This window comes from Prionailurus bengalensis, chromosome E1 (assembly GCF_016509475.1).
Source record: "Prionailurus bengalensis isolate Pbe53 chromosome E1, Fcat_Pben_1.1_paternal_pri, whole genome shotgun sequence".
In the NCBI taxonomy this organism is placed as follows: Eukaryota; Metazoa; Chordata; class Mammalia; order Carnivora; family Felidae; genus Prionailurus; species Prionailurus bengalensis.
This window is the reverse complement of record NC_057347.1, coordinates 38287375-38305778: the sequence shown is the minus strand read 5'-3', so window position 1 is coordinate 38305778 and position 18404 is coordinate 38287375. Positions and strand designations below refer to the sequence as shown.

General features: G+C 37.8%; 1 protein-coding gene across 13 annotated transcripts in view; it reads right to left on the bottom strand.

Annotated features, from left to right (window-relative positions):
* The window catches only part of CDK12 (cyclin dependent kinase 12), a 77676-nt gene that overhangs the window by 34290 nt on the left and 24982 nt on the right, over positions 1-18404 (bottom strand). For all 13 annotated transcript variants that reach the window (XR_006297869.1, XR_006297872.1, XR_006297870.1 and 10 more), the window contains exons 7-13: positions 14969-15025; positions 14544-14645; positions 8518-8595; positions 7366-7482; positions 6761-6892; positions 4910-5121; positions 3020-3472 (exon numbers count right to left, since the gene is read on the bottom strand). Coding sequence is in view for 4 of the 13 variants with exons in the window: in XM_043584294.1 (XP_043440229.1) it covers positions 3020-3472; positions 4910-5121; positions 6761-6892; positions 7366-7482; positions 8518-8595; positions 14544-14645; positions 14969-15025 (1151 nt within the window). In the remaining 9 variants the exon portion in view is untranslated. The remainder of the gene's footprint in view (positions 1-3019; positions 3473-4909; positions 5122-6760; positions 6893-7365; positions 7483-8517; positions 8596-14543; positions 14646-14968; positions 15026-18404) is intronic.

Here is an 18404-nt window from a genome sequence, read left to right as displayed (position 1 = left end):
TCCAACCTCCTGCATTTTTTCCATGCTATGAAAAAAATCACTACAGCAATGTCATGCAGAATGGGCTGCTGATAAACATGTTTATCTTGGAGACGGTGACAAAACTAAGTATTTAGAAATGTACTGAACTTATACTACACTATGTCTTTCCAAGGATCTTTTGTCTTTCTTGAACCACTCCCCACACACCCCCACCTACTGGCTAAATTTGCCTAAGCATGGCAATCACTGTATGGTAACTACTGCCAAGGCAGGAGAGTAGGGATGTAAAACGGCGTGAGTTTGAGAACATACAAAACCAAGTACAATCAGAACAGTGCTTTTTAAGAGTTGGGAGTTACTCTGCTGAAGAAAAGGTTTCATGTTTTGGGATATCTTCCAAATGACTGATGTTTCTGTTCCCTATGGAACCATATTTTTAAATATCCATATAGTTAATTCTTTATTATCTGAGCTAGTGATATGAAAGTCATTACTCAGACAAGCCAAAATAGTTTTTAGTTATAAAGTAGTTTGGTAGCATATTTACCACAATTATATTTTGCAAAGACAATCAGTAAAGTATGTATTTACTTAGCATGCAGATGAAAGCAGTCTGAAAACATAATATTATAACATTGTGTTGTGGAAGGATGAGGTCAGGTGCTATACGTAACATACAAGTGGGTGGCCAACAGTCCCAATTTGCCTGGGACTGAGCGGGTTTTCAGGTTGCCGACTTTCAGTTTTAAAACCAGGACGGAACTGAGATGAGTTGGACACCCTGTATACAGTACCCACCCAAGTTGCTTGTTGACAGATTGACTGGTTAACTAACATGCTGAAAAAGGAGAGCTAACTGGACTACAAACTCCTATAGATTTCAGAGTTTATTGCTGTCAATAGTATGTTTCTCACTACATAAGAATATCTCAGTAACAGTTATATTTAAATGTATTTTTGGACTATACATAAAATAAAACACTATGGTTATTTTTTTAAAAATATTGATGGCAAACAACTTTAAAAATGCCTAACTGTAAAAGTGATCAAAGCTAAACTTACTCTTTCAGCTATACTACTTTTCATATTTAAACTTCGCCTTTTAGTCTAGCTGTATTTCAATAGAACTACTTCTTGAGCTCAAATTCACATGTATGAGAGGATGAGAACTATCTCAAAGTAGAAAAGGAGACAGACTGTAAATGACTACTGGAGTAAATAAAACTTCTTAAAGGAGTTAAAAGATCACATTTTAAAAATCACACTATTGTAAGATCTAGTGCAAACAATATTGCCAATTCTTAACAGTCTGTACTATTGGAGGGAGGTATTAAAAAAATGAACAAATATAACTCAAAATTTTCAATTGACTCATTAGATTTCAACCATAACCCTTTCCCCATACAAGTAAAGAGTAGCTAAAGTGATAGATTTTCACCTTCTCTGGCTTATTCAGTCTGCCCTCTGGTGGAAGTGCTAATGAATAATAAAATGGCCAAGTGTGAGGCAGCCGGGGAGCAACAAGAAGAGGAGACATAGAACTGGATAATCCAGGGGTGACTAATAATTAGGAGTGGTATTTTTACTCTTCCCTAAAAAGCAAATCCAACAATTTCTGGCCACAGGCCAGGTCTTAATTTTAGTTCAATCTCACCCTTGTTGGCTCAATTATTGGGTGAATTTCTTTCAATCACTATACTATTTAATTTGAATGACTTCTTTAACGTATTTTGATTATAGCTGAATTCTGCTGGGGTGGGGAAGAAGAAGAGGGTGTGGGAGATGAGACAAAGAGGCCTGCTTTAACTCTAGATTAGCTTTCTCTGTTATTCCATGTCCTAGAGTCTCTTAAAAGCAATTGGAATCAGTTATGACAGAGTAACAAAGTGAATTAAAAAACACATTAAAAAGAAACATATTAAGAAAAGTACACAGGTTCTATTCTGCCTCTTCCAATAATATGGTTTCAGCTGAGACCATAGGCAGGCTTATTTAAACTCCCTGGATTGCAGTTTCCCTATTTGTAAAGTAAAGGGGTTAATTTTATTTATGTTACCTTCCAGTTTTAAAAAGATTTACATATGAAAAATAGCTTATGTATTTGTATACCAGTGAAAATAAGTTATATACTTTCTGCACCATCCTGTATGAAATGTGAATGTAGGACGACCTAAAGTTGAAGGTTAGTGTACCTCATCAGCCCTCGTGCCTCTTCTTATTCCCCAATTCATGGGGTCTTCATGGACAGCGAAAATATCCAAGGAGTTGAAAACACTTTCAGATAAGTAAACATTTTGCAAACCAGACTGTAAATCAGAATTAGAAAATTTAAACTTTTCTTTCCTCTAATAAAATTGCATGCTGTGGTCATGTCAGGTCAAGGTATAACATATTTATTTCCTTTGTTCAGATTTTTCTTTATGTAATGCTCACTTCCTAATTTGCGGTCCATTCAATTGTCTTTCAGGAGCACAGATTTTTAAAAAGCATTTTTATATGCTATTATTTTTTGGAATGGAATGTGTGGTGTTACACTTATCTACCAAGATTTCCAAATTATTCTTCAGGAGATTAACAATGGCATTTTATTAGAGTTTTCTTGACTATATCTTTCAGGCAAGACTGGTATCCCGTATCCACTACACTAGAGTAAAATCGACTATCTGTGCAATCTGATGATGGTTTATTTGGAACGCAGATTTTCAAGTGCTAGTACTGGTTGGCCACTATTCACACAGTAGTTCAAGATGTATCACTAGCTATGATTGTGGTTTCTTTGAGTTAGAACACAGAGGCTTTACTTACCTACCTCCTAGAAAATGGAAAAACCATCAGTATATGGAAGGTGCTTTGAGAAGCTTTGAGACTTAAATAGAAGCTGGGCAAGAAATACATCATTGGGTGCTATGTTCTCCTGTAGACTAGGTTACAGAAAACTGAAACTGAGGCCATTGATGTGAAAAAGAAAATGTTAAAGAGATTTTTAAGAGGATCAACAGCACCTGAGCTCAATGAGATTCATGACCGGTCTGTTTACCTGCTGCCTCCTCCTGTGGCATTGTGGGAGTTCTTCGGGGCCCCTGTGGCCCACTGTTCTTGTCACTGTTGTTTTCCTCCAGGCTGCCTGCTGGCTCCTGGGTTTTCATCAGCTGACTCAAAAGAACTGCCAACATATTCTGCATGTCAGCTGGTGTGCTTGAAGCCTCAGAGGTTGTCTGTTCTGCTGAAGGCTGGACCACTAGGGCAGGAGGTGCCTCCTTCAAAGACTCCTCTGGGGCCATGGGCTCTGAGTCCTGCTGCTGGGAAGTGGCTTCCGTTAGGGCACTGATGGACTGGTTCAGGGCCTCCAGCTGCTGCTGCATCTCTGGGTTGGAGTGGATGTTAAGCAGCTGTGCCATTTGAGGGATGCTTAGGTCGGTTTGGCTCTGCAGCAGATTCAGTAACACTGCCAATTCACTTTGATTCAACTGCTGTGTGATGTCACCGAGGCCTGTGGAGGAGAGACAGTGGAGCCAAAATAAGAGGATGAGGCAGGGTAAGACCTTTGCCTTCTTCAACTGGCAAGAGCAAATTACAATATTCAGTATATGAAGCTTCATTTTGAATGTCTCATTTTTCATGCCTCACATTGTCATGACAGTTTTTCTTTAGATTTTCACTGAAAAATACAGGAACAAACTAAAACATCCCAGTATTGTGAGTAAAAGTGATTTCATTTTATCTGTATTCTTCAATGTCAGTGACTTACAACCCTTACTGTACATTAGAATTACTAGGAGAGACTGTAAAGTTCAGGTGCTTCAGTTCCCATTCCCAGATATCTGGCAATTAATTGTTCAGGAGTGTTTATTTTTATCTTTTTTTTTTTAATTTTTTTTAACGTTTTATTTATTTTTGAGACAGGGAGAGACAGAGCATGAACAGGGGAGGGTCAGAGAGAGGGAGACACAGAATCTGAAACAGGCTCCAGGCTCTGAGTTGTCAGCACAGAGCCCAACGTGGGGCTCAAACTCACAGACTGAGAGATCATGACCTGAGCTGAAGTCGGCCGCTTAACCAACTGAGCCACCCAGGCGCCCCAGGAGTGTTTATTTTTAAAGCTTCCTACATGATTCTAAAGTGCAGCCAGTGTTGAAAACCACTGTTGTAGGTGAACAGGGAAGGGCAAGTGAGTCTCAGAAAGAATACCTGTAGTTCAGAAAAATTGATGGTACCACAGAACTATTTTATTATTATAATAGTTCACTAATTACACAGTTTTGGATATATTTAGATCAAATATGTTCCATAGATCAGTTCCATCTATGGAACTAACTACATTTAACGACAATTGTGGTTTAAATGATCAGATTCTGGGGCACCTAGGTGGCTCAGTCAGTTAAGTGTCCGACTTTGGCTCAGGTCACGAACTTGCAGTTTGTGAGTTGGAGCCCCACGTCGGGCTCTGTGCTGATAGCTCAGAGCCTGGACCCTGCTTCGGATTCTGTGTCTCCCTCTCTCTGTTCCTCCCCCACCTCACATTCTGTCTCTCTCTCTCTTTCTCGAAAATAAATAAAGATTAAATGACCAGATTCTAAGAAGGTCTTTTCAAATGAAACATAAACAGGGCTCCAAATTACATGTTAGAAAACCATGCGTAAATGAACCTTAAATTTGCTTTACCTAACTTACTGATCTAACTTTACCTAATTGACTTCTAATTGAGATATAGTATTCCCTCTTTCTGGAAAGAAAAATAATCCATTGTAGACTTTCTAAACCCCATATATAAACTTGGTTTATCTCCTCCCCATAATGATGGCACATTTCTTTATTGCTTCAGTGGCTAAAAACTCAGACAGACAGACAGACACACCCTTGCACTTGATCATCAAAACCTGACCAAGTGTCTTTAATAAAAATACAAAACCTCCATCCCAGAACTGACCTACTGCATCCCCAGTCCCAGGTTCCACCTTGCCAGGAGCAGGCTGAGGTGGTGCTGGACTGCTGTTCTTCACGGGCTCAGCACTTGTCCCTGAGGTAGTTTCTTTCCGTGAGGCTTTGGATGGAGGTGGCTCTTCTATCACAACACCACTTTGTCTCTGTCGTCGCCGTTTCTTACTCCACAATTCATGGCAATCCTGCCAGTGGGGGAGGCTGCAAAAGACAAAGCAAAGGGGAAATGTGTGTGGGACTAATGACAGTGAATGAATGGAGGAAGAAGAGATTAAAATAGGAAGGCAGGGGCGCCTGGGTGACTCAGTTGGTTAAGCGTCCGACTTCAGCTCAGGTCATGATCTCACAGTCCGTGAGTTTGAGCCTCACGTCAGGCTCTGTGCTGATAGCTCAGAGCCTGGAGCCTGCTTTCGATTCTGTGTCTCCCTCTCTCTCTGCCCTTCCCCTGCTCATGCTCTGTCTCTGTCTCAAAAATAAATAAAAACATTAAAAAAAAATTTTTAAATAGGAAGGCAAAGAGCTGAGGGAAATGGAAAGAATAACATAAAAATAACCAGAAATATTAGTAAACAGATAGTAGCAATGTAAAAGGAATCATGGCATATGGTAGTCTGAGGAAATAAAAGACCAACAGATTTCTACAGTGAGAAATGAGACGCTTGCTAATATCAGAGTCACACCTACTATATAAACAACTACATTCCAATCAAAGAGTTAAGTCTGATAACTGTTCTTGCTGTGCATAACAAGAATAAAGAAGAACTTTATTGGTCAGTTTCAGTTTGGAATAGTCAGGACAGAGATGACCAGCCTATTAATATCTACAAAAGTCCAGGCAAGGTGGTGAACCACTTAAGCAGTGTATAATTAAATCACCTTTGTGTAAAATCAATTTATGGGTTATTTGGTCTTTGAGGACCAAAAAATAGGTTCTTTCTTCTTTCTACCCATGGAATTTCCATGACTCAGTATTTTCATTTGTGGAGTTTATTAGTATATTTTAATATATTTAATATATTTTCACATTTCCTCATACTCAATAATGCAAACAGTCCCGGAAAGTAAAACCTTATTATAATAAAGACTACTAGAGCCAAAATCTATAATAAGAGCTCCCAAATTTTAGTAAAAAGCTTATGTATTTCAAGCCAAAATTCAACGTATCAAAATTCTAGTGCAGTAAATGAGTTTGGACATTTCTTTGGAACAATCAGATTTGTAGTTACTACTCGCTCGTATTTAAATCCTGTGTATTTAAGATACATAGTTTCTCTATGTAAGAAAAAAATACCCAAAAACTCTGACATGAAAACTATAATGCTGTCAGTCATACAATGTCACATTATTGGCCAAATGTGAAACATGAGGGTAAAAATTCAGAAGATCCTATAGAATACAGAAAATGCATAAGATTCTAATGAAAGAGAGACACGTTCAAAGATATTTTCAACATCAAATAATTCAGGACATATGACCCAATAGTAACAAGCTATTTAAAATTAGAACTGCCCTTGCCAAGTGTGGGATATACATGGTCACCACAGACATGGGGGATTCAAGCAAATGGAACAGGTAAGAGCAAAAACTAGAAGGAATACTTTAAAGAGGCTGTACAGGGCAATAAATAGTTTGAGTCAAATTAGAACAAATATCGTATCTAAATGCATTCCTTGTTTACATTAAGCAATAAAACCTCTTATCAATCATAATACCCAAGGGCACCTCTCCATTTGGGACTCAGCCATTTGCAGTTCCTTCTAAAAACCTATTATTTTGAGCTACACATCTCCTAAGGTTTAGTGGGGGTGTTTAGGATCACTACTTGGCCACCAGCACTTACTCTGGAGGATCCATTTTGCTGAGCTCAACATCTTTAAGGAAGTCACTCTGTAGAGTCTGTTCAGCTGTGCAACGTTTGCTAGGATCTAGTGTCAGCATGTGGTCCAGTAAATCAAGTGCTGCCGAAGGAATGCTGTGGAAAGGAAGAAAGAACAAGTTCACAATGACCCCATAGTTCTTAAACCTATAACCTTAGGTCAAAGGTCTCTGAATTTCCACCTCCATGTAAAACTGTGGAAAAGGAACTAAAAGCTGGCTAAACAAGCAAGCAGATCTGCTCCCACAGAGGATTTATGCAATGCTATATAATACAAGTAAAAAACATGAAGCCAGCAGTTCCATTCTCTTTTTATTATGGGAATATCAAAAGGACTATGAGAAAATTTATATATTCCTCACAATAAAATGATTTATTTTTTCATCTAAAGCCTTCATAAGAGAAAATTACAACAAAACTATGATAAAATTCATATACTGTTCAAAAAAAAATGTTTTCCTATGGTGTGCTGCCATAAGTTGGGACAACACTAACTCCCTAAGCTAGGAAAGTCAAGTCTAAACTCCAGCCAAACACAGAAACCAGATGTACATTTTTGCCAAACTCACAAAGAGAATTCTTCTCGCAGACGCCTTCTATATTGCTTCTTCGGTTTCATGGTATTGAAGTAGGGCAGCTTGATAACATCAGGCCACACAGCTGGACAAGGGCTACCACAGAGTCGACTGAAAACAAAGCAAAAAGCCAAAACAAGAAGTAAATGAGTCAGCATTGTGAATTCTGGAGATTACAGAAGCAGAAATTATTACCTCCCGAGGTCTGGGGAATCTTAGCTTATTAAATTAGAGAGCATGCAGAAAGGTAAAACCTGACCTCACTGCTTTAAGGACAGAAGGAATAGGACAGAAAGAGCTGGTTACAAGATAATGAAGAGAAAATACTGGCAAAATAGTCCAAAATGATGCATATACTTGATTTTGTAAAACATGTTTTTAAACCTCCATAAAGGTTTTCATTATCAATTATATTCTGTTCAGTTAGTATTAATTTCAAAGTGCTGAGCTGGTCATATAATGTTCCTATAGGGAAAATTAGCAGAAGAGAGCCTAAAAATTTTGATAGAAAATTGAATTTAATGCACAATAATGAGTTACACACCACCTTTAAAGAGGTCTACATTAGCCTGTTGTATTCTTCTCTTTACTTATATTGATTAAAACAACCCCAGTCCTTCCCCAAATCCTCTAGTTTAGGTTCTATTTTATAATTATCTGTTTACATGCTGTATCACTTACTAAACTTTGAGCTCTCTGAAAGCAGGGACCTATCTTACTTCTCTCTAAACCTTAAAGTTTAACAAAAAAAGGAATTTGTTATGGAACAGGCTTAATAAATGTTTGCTGAATACAGCTCATCTTAATCTAACCTAAGAATAAAACAGCTACCTTGAAAATGGCATGCTTTTATATGAAGAACTAATAAAAAATATGCAAAGACCTAAAAAGTCTAAAAAGGGGGAACCTAAAAACTAAGACCCTTAGTAAGACCTAAAAAGGAGGAATATAATTTCTTTACATATATAGCCCATGATAAAATATGTGGTAAATCTGACTGAGAATATACTTGGATATATACTGACTTGAGAATACTTGGATATAAGCATAAAGTCAACTTTTAGTAGAATGACTGAAAAGTATTAGAAATTAGAGGATGAAATGACCTATCACACCTGGGCACTCAGAACACATGCACAGCTGTACCTGATCAGTTCTAGCTGAGCCAGTTCCAGATTGGCTTGAAAAATAGGCTTCTTTGTGAACAGTTCCCCAAGGATGCATCTAGAAAGAGTAAAATTGAAAGGTCAGGAGAGAAATCCCCGGAGCCTAAAGTGTGTCTCAAAAAATTTTTATAGTATATCTGGCAGAATTTGATATTACATGTTGTAAATAAGCCCCAAATTGCAGTGTCTGAATTTTGTAAAAGAAAATATTTCTTGGGGCGCCTGGGTGGCTCAGTCGGTTGAGCAGCCGACTTCAGCTCAGGTCATGATCTCGTGGTTCGTGAGTTCGATCCCCGCGTCGGGCTCTATGCTGACAGCTCAGAGCCTGGAGCCTGCTTCAGATTCTGTGTCTCCCTCTCTCTGCCCCTTCCCTGCTCATGCTCTCTCTCTCTCTGTCTCTCAAAGATGAATAAATGTTAAAAAATAAAATAAAATAAAATAAATTAAAAAAAAAAAGAAAATATTTCTTGCGGTGAGAATAGACAGTATTAAGAATTTAAATTTGCCAGGCGATCAAACTTTTACCATCTATTAAGGACGGTCTACAAGCAAAGAAAATGAGTCAGAGTCCTTTTCTACCAATTCCATTGTAAATTAAGGAAATAAACACTAAAAAAACCCACACTTCAATTTTACAAGGATGCTCAGCAGTTCCTATAAAGAGATTAGCTTTTTCCATTCATTTGCTCTGTAGAATGTGCAATATACTATAGCCCTCTTGGCACTGTATTTGTAAAGAAGCATTTATTGTCATCACCCAGAATCAGTTTCAATAGGACTTTCAAATACATTATGCTTAAATGCTTTTTCCATTTTGCAAATGCCTTCCAAAATAATACATATTTACAAAGTCCCCAGGTATGTCTCCACAAATTACTTAATTACAAAAGGAAATCTAGTAACTATTTAGTGGGGGAAAAAAAGACAACACCTTAACTGAGTGAACAAAATTAACATCATCAATAAGAAGGAAACAGGGTTCATTTAAGTATAAATGTGATGCCTTGAAAAGAACACTTATGCAATATTCCAGCCAAAACTTCATAATATGAACCTATATAGTAGCTGGTCTGTCCTTCAAAATGTAAGTGTCGGAGCATCTGGGAGTCTCAGTCAGTTAAGCATCTGACTCTGGCTCAGGTCATGATCTCTCATTCGTGAATTTGAGCCCTGGACTGGGCTTTCTGCCCTCAGCATTGAGCCCACTTTGGATCCTCTGTCTCCTTCTCTCTCTGCCCCTCCCCCACTCATGTTCTCTCCCTCTCTCAAAAATAAACAAACATTAAATAAATAAATAAACAGACATTAAAAAAATATATCGAATCTCAAGTTGGTTAAACGTCCAACTTTGACTCAGGTCATGATCTCACAGTTTGTGGGTTTGAGCCCCATATCAGGCTCTGTGCTGACAGCTTGGAGCCTAGAGCCTGCTTAGGATTCCGTGTGTGTGTGTGTGTGTGTGTGTGTGTGTGTGTCTCTCTCTCTCTCTCTCTGCTCCTCCCCCACTCACACTCTGTCTCTCTCTCTCTCTCTCTCTCAAAAAATAAATAAAACATTTAAAAATTTTTATGTATATACATGAAAGACAAAGGTTAAGGAACTATTTCAGAGTAAAGAATGAGAACTAAATGTAATACATGATACTGGATCAAATCCTTTATCAGGTGAGGTATTGTTTCCAGGATGTTATTAGGGTACTGAAAAAGTAAGAACATGAAATGTAAGCTAAACTACTTTAAAATATAGTGTATCATTGTTAAATTTCCTGAATTTGATAATGCTACTGTGATTTTATATAAGAATATCTCTGTTCTTAAGAAACGTACAGGGGCGCCTGGGTGGTGCAGTCGGTTAAGCGTCACGGTCAGCCAGGTCACGATCTTGCGGTCCGGGAGTTCGAGCCCCGCGTCAGGCTCTGGGCTGATGGCTCAGAGCCTGGAGCCTGTTTCCGATTCTGTGTCTCCCTCTCTCTCTGCCCCTCCCCCGTTCATGCTCTCTCTCTGTCCCAAAAATAAATAAACGTTGAAAAAAAAAAATTAAAAAAAAAAAAAGAAATGTACATTAAAGGGGCGCCTGGGTGGCTCAGTCAGTTAAGCATACGACTTCAGCTCAGGTCATGATCTCACAGTTCGTGAGTTCAAGCCCCACATTGGGCTCTATGCTGACAGCTCAGAGCCTGGAGCCTGCTTCAGACTCTATGTCTACCTCTCTGTCCCTCTCCGCACATGCTCTCTCTCTCTCTCTCAAAAATGAATACGCATTAAAAAAAAAAGAAATGTACATCAAATATTAAATGGTAAGGAGGATGATGTACAACTACTTTCAATAGTTCTGGAAAAAAGATGTGTGCATATACACAATTTTATTCTATTTATATACTTTATGTTGTATGATATAAATACACATACATAAACATATGAATATAAAAAGCAAATGTGGCAAGATGCTAAATTTTAGTGAATCTAACATGAATAAATCTCAAAATAATTATGCTGAGTAAAAGATGCAAAAGGGAAAAAAGAACATATACTGTATGATTCCATTTGTATAAAATTCCAGAAATGGAAATCAATCTACAGTGATAGAAAGCAGAACAGTTGTTGCCTAGGATAGTGTGGGACAAAAGAGAGAGATTACAAAGGAACACATGGAAACTTTTGTCTTGGTTGTGGTGATGGTTTCACTAGTGTATACAATATGTCAAAACTTCAATTGTACATTTTAAACATATGCAGCTTATTGCATACCTCAATTGAAAGATTAAAAAATTTTCATGAATATGGATAAAAGCTATACTAACGTTCTTTGTCCTTTCTAGTAACTCTTGTATATTTGAAATTATATCAAAATAAATCTATTTATTTAATTTAGTTAGTTAGTTTTAATTTTAATTCCAGTTAGTTAACATACAGTGTTATTATATTAGTTTCTGGTGTACAATATAGTAATTCAACAGTTCCATACATCACCCAGTGCTTATCACAAGTGCACTCCTTAATTTCAATCACCTATTTAACCCATCCCCCCATATCAAGATAAATTTAAAACAAATGTAAAAAATTACGACTACTCTGTCCTTTTTTGTATGCCTAAAATATTTTGTTTTTTGAAAAGTAAGAAAACAAATGGACAAAGAATCTCTTCTCTGGCCTATGCTTTGAAATTAGATTTGCTAATACAAAAGCAGTATTTATAGTTTTACTTTGAAATTCTTTAGCTTGACTAAATTTGAGAAGCAAAACAAAGGTAGTTTTTAAAGTTATTAGCACCTTTCTATTAGCATTTGTTAACCTCAAATGACAAATTCTCACTTCCATATTCACTCAAATCTTATCCAGAAATAGAAAAGTAAAAGTCAAGTTTAATTCTGTTTCCAACATAAACTGCTAAATCAAATTCCAAATACAGTGTTGTCACAACTGATAAAATAAGCAGAAAGAAAAACAAACCAACCAACCCAGGTGGGTTTTCAGAATCTAGACATAATTCGTTGTACCAGTCTTTCTAGTTTCTCCTTCAGAGAGAATTCCACAAATCACCAAAGTAGCAAGCTCACATCAAGAGTCTAGCAAAATCTCAATTCAATGAAGTTACTGGGCTTTATTTAAACCCTAATCTTCTATGGGGCACCTGGGTGGCGCAGTCGGTTAAGCGTCCAACTTCAGCCAGGACACGATCTCGCGGTCCGTGAGTTCGAGCCCCGCATCAGGCTCTGGGCTGATGGCTCAGAGCCTGGAGCCTGTTTCCGATTCTGTGTCTCCCTCTCTCTCTGCCCCTCCCCCGTTCATGCTCTGTCTCTCTGTCCCAAAAATAAATAAACATTGAAAAAAAAAATTTAAAGCCTAATCTTCTATAATTTTAATTTCCAAGTTGTGTTGGTGTTTTATTTCAGTTCTAGTTCTTTGGTGGGGAAGATATTATTATGTAATCAATACTTTGCTACTACACTGAGGTGGCAGGTTGCACACACTGAAATAATAGTACCAACAGAGCTATGAACTTTCCCTGTGTATCTTAATGGGGCGTTAACTTTAGAGCCTAGTTGTGACAATTTAAATGCTAATACTGTTAAAGCAAATAGTCCAGAACACAAACATACCCAGCTTGAATCAGTAAAATTTAACTAAAGCTTCATTTCAATTGGGGAGGCTACCAATGAAATTATGCTCTCCTTTTCTTTGACCCTTTTGAATTTTGAAATAAAACCCCTGCAGTTTTAAAGACTAACATTAATAGAGGAGGGAATGAAGGGGAAAAAGTGATAAGCTCCACTGGCAAGTATATGTCAGAATCCTAAGGTATGCAGGTCAAGGACAGAGTGTGTATGCATAAATCATACAGTATCAGAAACAACTAACATGGCCCATTTAAAATGTCTATGTTCCTAATACACAGACTATCGTCTCTAAGTATTATTTTCCACTAAAAGGAATGGCTGATTTCAGGTCTAGGGCAGGAAATGAATAGGATGAGCCTGGAACCAGCAAACAAGGAAGGCTATCAAACACTATAGTTGTGTGGAAAGGACCCACTAAACTCCCTCCCACTGGTCAAAGATTGAAAAATGTGAATAGGAATAAGATGATAACCGTAATGGATTAAAACATATAAAACATGTTTAAATCCATGAGTTCATAATGAAACTAAAAAAACAGAAACAAACAAACAAAAAAAACCCACCCCAAACCCTCTCTTTGGTCATCTTTGAAGGATACTAGGAAACTACCTCATTACACTGAAAACTGGTGAGTAAAACGAGAGAATTAAAGCTTTATATCTAACTTTTTCTATGTGACTTGTACCTAGGGTTAGTAAAGTAAATGTTATCTTTATTCCAGGAAGGAATAATATAATTAGAATATCACCATCACAAACAACCACAAATGAATAAATGAAGGTGGATCATTAATAGCTGACATTTCAAAAAGAGATTGTATATTATGTAAAGTGGGGCATGTGTGTGTGTGCGTGCATGCATGTGTATGTGTAAATCTGCCCTGTTAGGGATGAATATTTTATCAAGCATTGTTTAGAATTGCCTGTATAATATGATAATAAAAGCAAACTATTGTTTTATTGCTTTTAACTTGTCTACAGATAACATACCTAGTTCTTGACTATACTCTGGGCAGAGGCTCCTATGGCCACCTACCCCCAACTTTGATGTATCATTAACTATAAACTTCCAGAGGTACTCAAAACCACCTGTGAAGTAATTTCAGGGTCAGTGGATAATTGGAAATCAAACATAAATTCACCTACAATTTACAGGAAATAAAAGGGATAGAAAACCATGCTAAAACAACAAAAAAACACAGTGAAGATGCAATCAACAAAATTCAGACTGTGGGAACAGACAAAAATGACACAGTTTCTACTAAGGAAATTACTGGGGGTGGGGGAGGGTGGCGGGGACCTCAAGAGAAATGGAAGGAGAAGCTACAATTAAAAGACTTGAGATAATCAACTGCAATCTATGGACTTTATTTGAATGTATTTGGATCTGAATTCAAATGATGTTAAAAAAAAAAAAGACGTTTTGAGGAAATGTTTTAAAAAACGTGTCTCAGGGCACCTGGGTAGCTCAGCTGGTTAAGCATCCAACTTTGGCTCAGGTCATGATCTCAGTTTGTGGGTTCAAGCCCTGTGATGGGCTCTGTGCTGACAGCTCAGAGCCTGGAGCGTGCTTCAGATTCTGTGTGTCTCTGTCTCTCTGCCCCTCCCCTGCTTGCTCCCTTTCTCCCTCCCCTTCTCTCTAAAATAAATAAATAAAAATTAAAAAAAAACAAAAACAAAAACATGTTGTCTCCAAAAATAAATGAATATCTAAATAAAAATTTAAAGAAGCTTAGGAAACATTCAACAGATTTCCCTGAATTCTAGCTAAAAGTTTATACCCATCCTTTCAAACTTAAAGAAAAGCTACAAAAGCCAATGTAGAGAGAAAACAGATACCAGTTCAATAATACATAAATTATAAACAAAAGAAAAAGCACAGAGGCTTACCCACAGCTCCAAACATCAATAGCTGGTGTGTAACGCTCCTCTCCCAGCAGAAGTTCTGGAGGTCGATACCACAGAGTGATGACTTTGTTTGTATAAGGGCGACTGAAATGTAAAAAGTAACCATGACATAAATTTACAACGGCTTCTTGTTGTAAATACTTGTAAAATTAAATGCAAAGAGGAATAGCTGCCAATTGAAAATGGGATTGTCAAAACAGCTCCCTAACAATCTAATAGTTCAAAAGTAAACTGGAGGAGTAAGAGATGAAAAAATAACTTCCATTCTAATTTGGGTTGATTTATTTCAGTCTGAGGCCGATTCAAGAATTTAGACAGAATCTACTATCCAAAATCTAGGTGGTAACATATTTAGAAAATTAGGGAATTCTGAAAGTTACTGCAACTTGCAATGATGAATGCCTCACCTCTCTTCAGAGTTATAGAGTCGAGCAAGTCCAAAATCTGCTAGTTTGATTTGTCCACTGTAAAACAAAAAAACAATTTATTTTTATAAGTAACAGTAGTGGCTTTCTAATTAAATCTAAACAGTCAAGCACAAGTTTAGGAGTTAAAGGAATTTTAACATCTGCTATCTTAGTTCTACTCTTAATGGTCACACATCCAGATTAAACCTCTTTTGACTACCCCAGTTTACAAAGACTTAAGGTTTTCTTTTAATAAAAATTTTTTTTAATGTTTATTTTTGACAGAGAAAGAGAGAGAGAGAGAGAGAGAGAGAGAGAGAGAGAGAAACCGAGCATGAGTGGGGGAGGGGCAGAGAGAGAGGGAGACACAGAATCCGAAGCAGGCTCCAGGCTCTGAGCTGTCAGCACAGAGCCCGACGCAGGGCTTGAACCCACAGACCGCGAGATCATGACCTGAGCCGAAGTCCGATGCTCAACCAACTGAGCCACCCAGGCTCCCCTAAGGTTTTCTTTTTAGACTACTACTGTATTTTTGGATTTGACTCCTTAACTAAATATTCCTTTTATTTCTTGGCAAACAACAGTTGCTAAAACCTGCTAGGTTAGGGGCATGTGGGTGGCTCAGTCCATTAAGCATCCAACTTTGGCTCAGTCATGATCTCACAGTTCATGAATTCGAGCCCCACCTCAGGTTCTGTGCTGACAGTGTGCAGCCTGTTTCATATTCTCTCTCTTGCTCTCTCTCTGCACCCCCCACTTGTGCTCTCTCTCAAAATAAACAAACAAAGAAAAACCCTGCTAGATTAAATACTTGTTGGGGAAAGAAGGAATGAGCTGTTCTAACTTAATGATAAACCTTGATCAATTCTGGCTTGAAGACACTAGCTATACAAAACACATTACAGGGGCACCTGGGTGGCTCAGTCGGTTGAGCGTTCAACTCTTGATTTCAGCTCAGGTCATGATCTCACGGTTCGTGAGATTGTTTTGTGAGACTGAATGCCAGGTCGGGCTCTGCGCTGATGGCATGAACCCTGCTTGGGATTCTCTCTCTCCCCCTCACTCTCTGCCCCTCCTTGATGCAGGGCTCAATCCCACAAACCATGAGATCATGACCTGAGCAGAAAGTAAAAGTTGGCCACTCAACCAACTGAGCCCCCCAGGTGCCCCTAACAGATTTTTTCAAACCAGGAACATGGCTTTGATCTGAGCACACAATTTTTATGACGAATGAGGTCTCTTTTACCAACATATTGCCATCATTTCCTGTATCATAAAGATAAATAACTATGATCTTATAGGGGTTCTCAAACTTCCATATGAAATAAGAATCACATGGAAAGCTTATTAAAAGTTTCCTGGGATGCCTGGCTCAGTCAGTTGAGCATCCAACTTTGGCTCAGGTCATGATCTCATAGTTTGTGAGTTTGGGCCCCACCTCAGACTTGCTGCTGTCAGTGAGCCACCTTTGGATCCTGTCCCCTTCTCTCTCTGCCCTTCCCCCACTCGTGCTTGCTCACTCTCCCTCTCAAAAATAAATAAATATTAAAAAAAAAAAAAGTTTCCTGGGCCTCATTCCCAGAGATGCCAATTCAGCAGGTCATAGCTCATGAACTCACATTTCTAACAAGCCCATAGATGATGCCAATGCATCTATGGGTCTGAGAACCACACTTTTGAGAACCATCCCATAAAAGGCTCACACCCATGTTTCACTCTGCTAAATATTCTTTGATAGTGATGTTAAGTAATATTTTAATAAACTATAACACAAAATGTCAGAAAACTTAAAATTCTTAACTATTTTGGATTAATCATATTTACCTAAATTCTTATATAGCCTGTTTATTCACATTTACCACTTGTGTTCCTTCTTGGGGAATGTAAGCCAGCTCACTCTTTTTTTTAAGGTACTGGAGATACCTCAGGTACTTGACAGCTGAGATGAGGCATTCAAGTGAGATAGAAAAAAGAGGCTATGGTAGGAGGTGCTCCTCAAAGTTAAAACCAAGTAACTACTAGCAACAAAATTTTACATTACAGAAACACTTATCATTCCTGGTAAAGATTATTGGCACCGTATCCACTTGCCCCAAACATCATTACATTTTTAAGTTGAAATGAATAAAAAGCAAAAAGGAAAGGACTAGCTGACTGGAGCCCTATATTGAGACAAAAAGAGTTCCTCAAATTTCTCAGCATCCTCACTCTTGAGAACCTGAGATGATCCAAGACTAAAGCACAGTGAAGTGAAGCACACTCTTTAAAATGGACTATAGGAAGCACATAGGACTATAAAATGACAGCAAATAGTTATGTAAGTTAGGCTAAATCTAAACGTCACTGAGAACCTAGCATATTTCCTAATCTATCCCTTCCCCTCTCAGTAAATGACCTTCTTCACTGAAAACAAAAATCATCAGGTAGGAGCTACTTAACATCCTTTTACCTGTATAACCTTAATTGCATCTATAGCTCCCCTTTTTCTTTCCTTTCAGTTACAGAAAAAAATGTGTCAATCTCTCTTGTTGAAGGATAATCAACACTTATACTTGTGACCACTATCACCTGTGACCTTGATTTCATTTCTTCTAGAACCTTGTTCCTTTAAGTTATTTTAGTTCTTTCTTGAATCTTCAACTTCTCCCTACTGATTTTTTTCTCTTAGTATTTATATATGCTCAAACCTCTGCATCCTTAAATTAAAAATTAAAGACCTTCCTACCAGCACCTTCCCATTAACTGTGCTACCCACCAATTTGCCCCACAATGTCAATGCTGACCTTTTAATTTTCAGATTCCTTCTTATGTCTTATAATCTGTCTGCATCACCTGACATCTATGACTATTCACTTCTTAAACCTGTCTAATTTACGTTCATAATATTTCCTTATTTCCTCCATATCTGACCATTCCCTTAGGTTCCATCTTCTGACACCTTTTCTCTGCTTGCTAACTCCTGAACTACATTGCTAGTTTAGAACTTCAATGTGACCATATGCCTATTAGTCAGATATCACTATCCTAGATGTGCAACAGCCATATCCAAAAGGGATTTACTCTTCACTCATCTATCCTGCTCTTCCTTCTATATTCCCTATATTGACCATTATACCACTCATCTAGTTAGTTTCTTAAGGTAGAAGTCTGGGAGTTAAAGTACTTTCATTCATTCTCCAACATTTGTTCACTCACCAAAATCTACTCATTCACAAAATTTATCCTGTCCATCTCTATTAGCAAGGAATTGGTTAGTTTAAGCACTGACCATTTCTTATGGTGTTTTTAATAGGTGTTCTTTTTATAATGTTCTCCCTACCTCCAGTCTATATATACCCTATTAGAGTGACCATTTAGTGTTTCTTCTAAAAGAGAAGACTAATTGTGTCTCTCTACCATCTAAAATAAGTTGGCCTCCTTTATACTTGTGTAATAA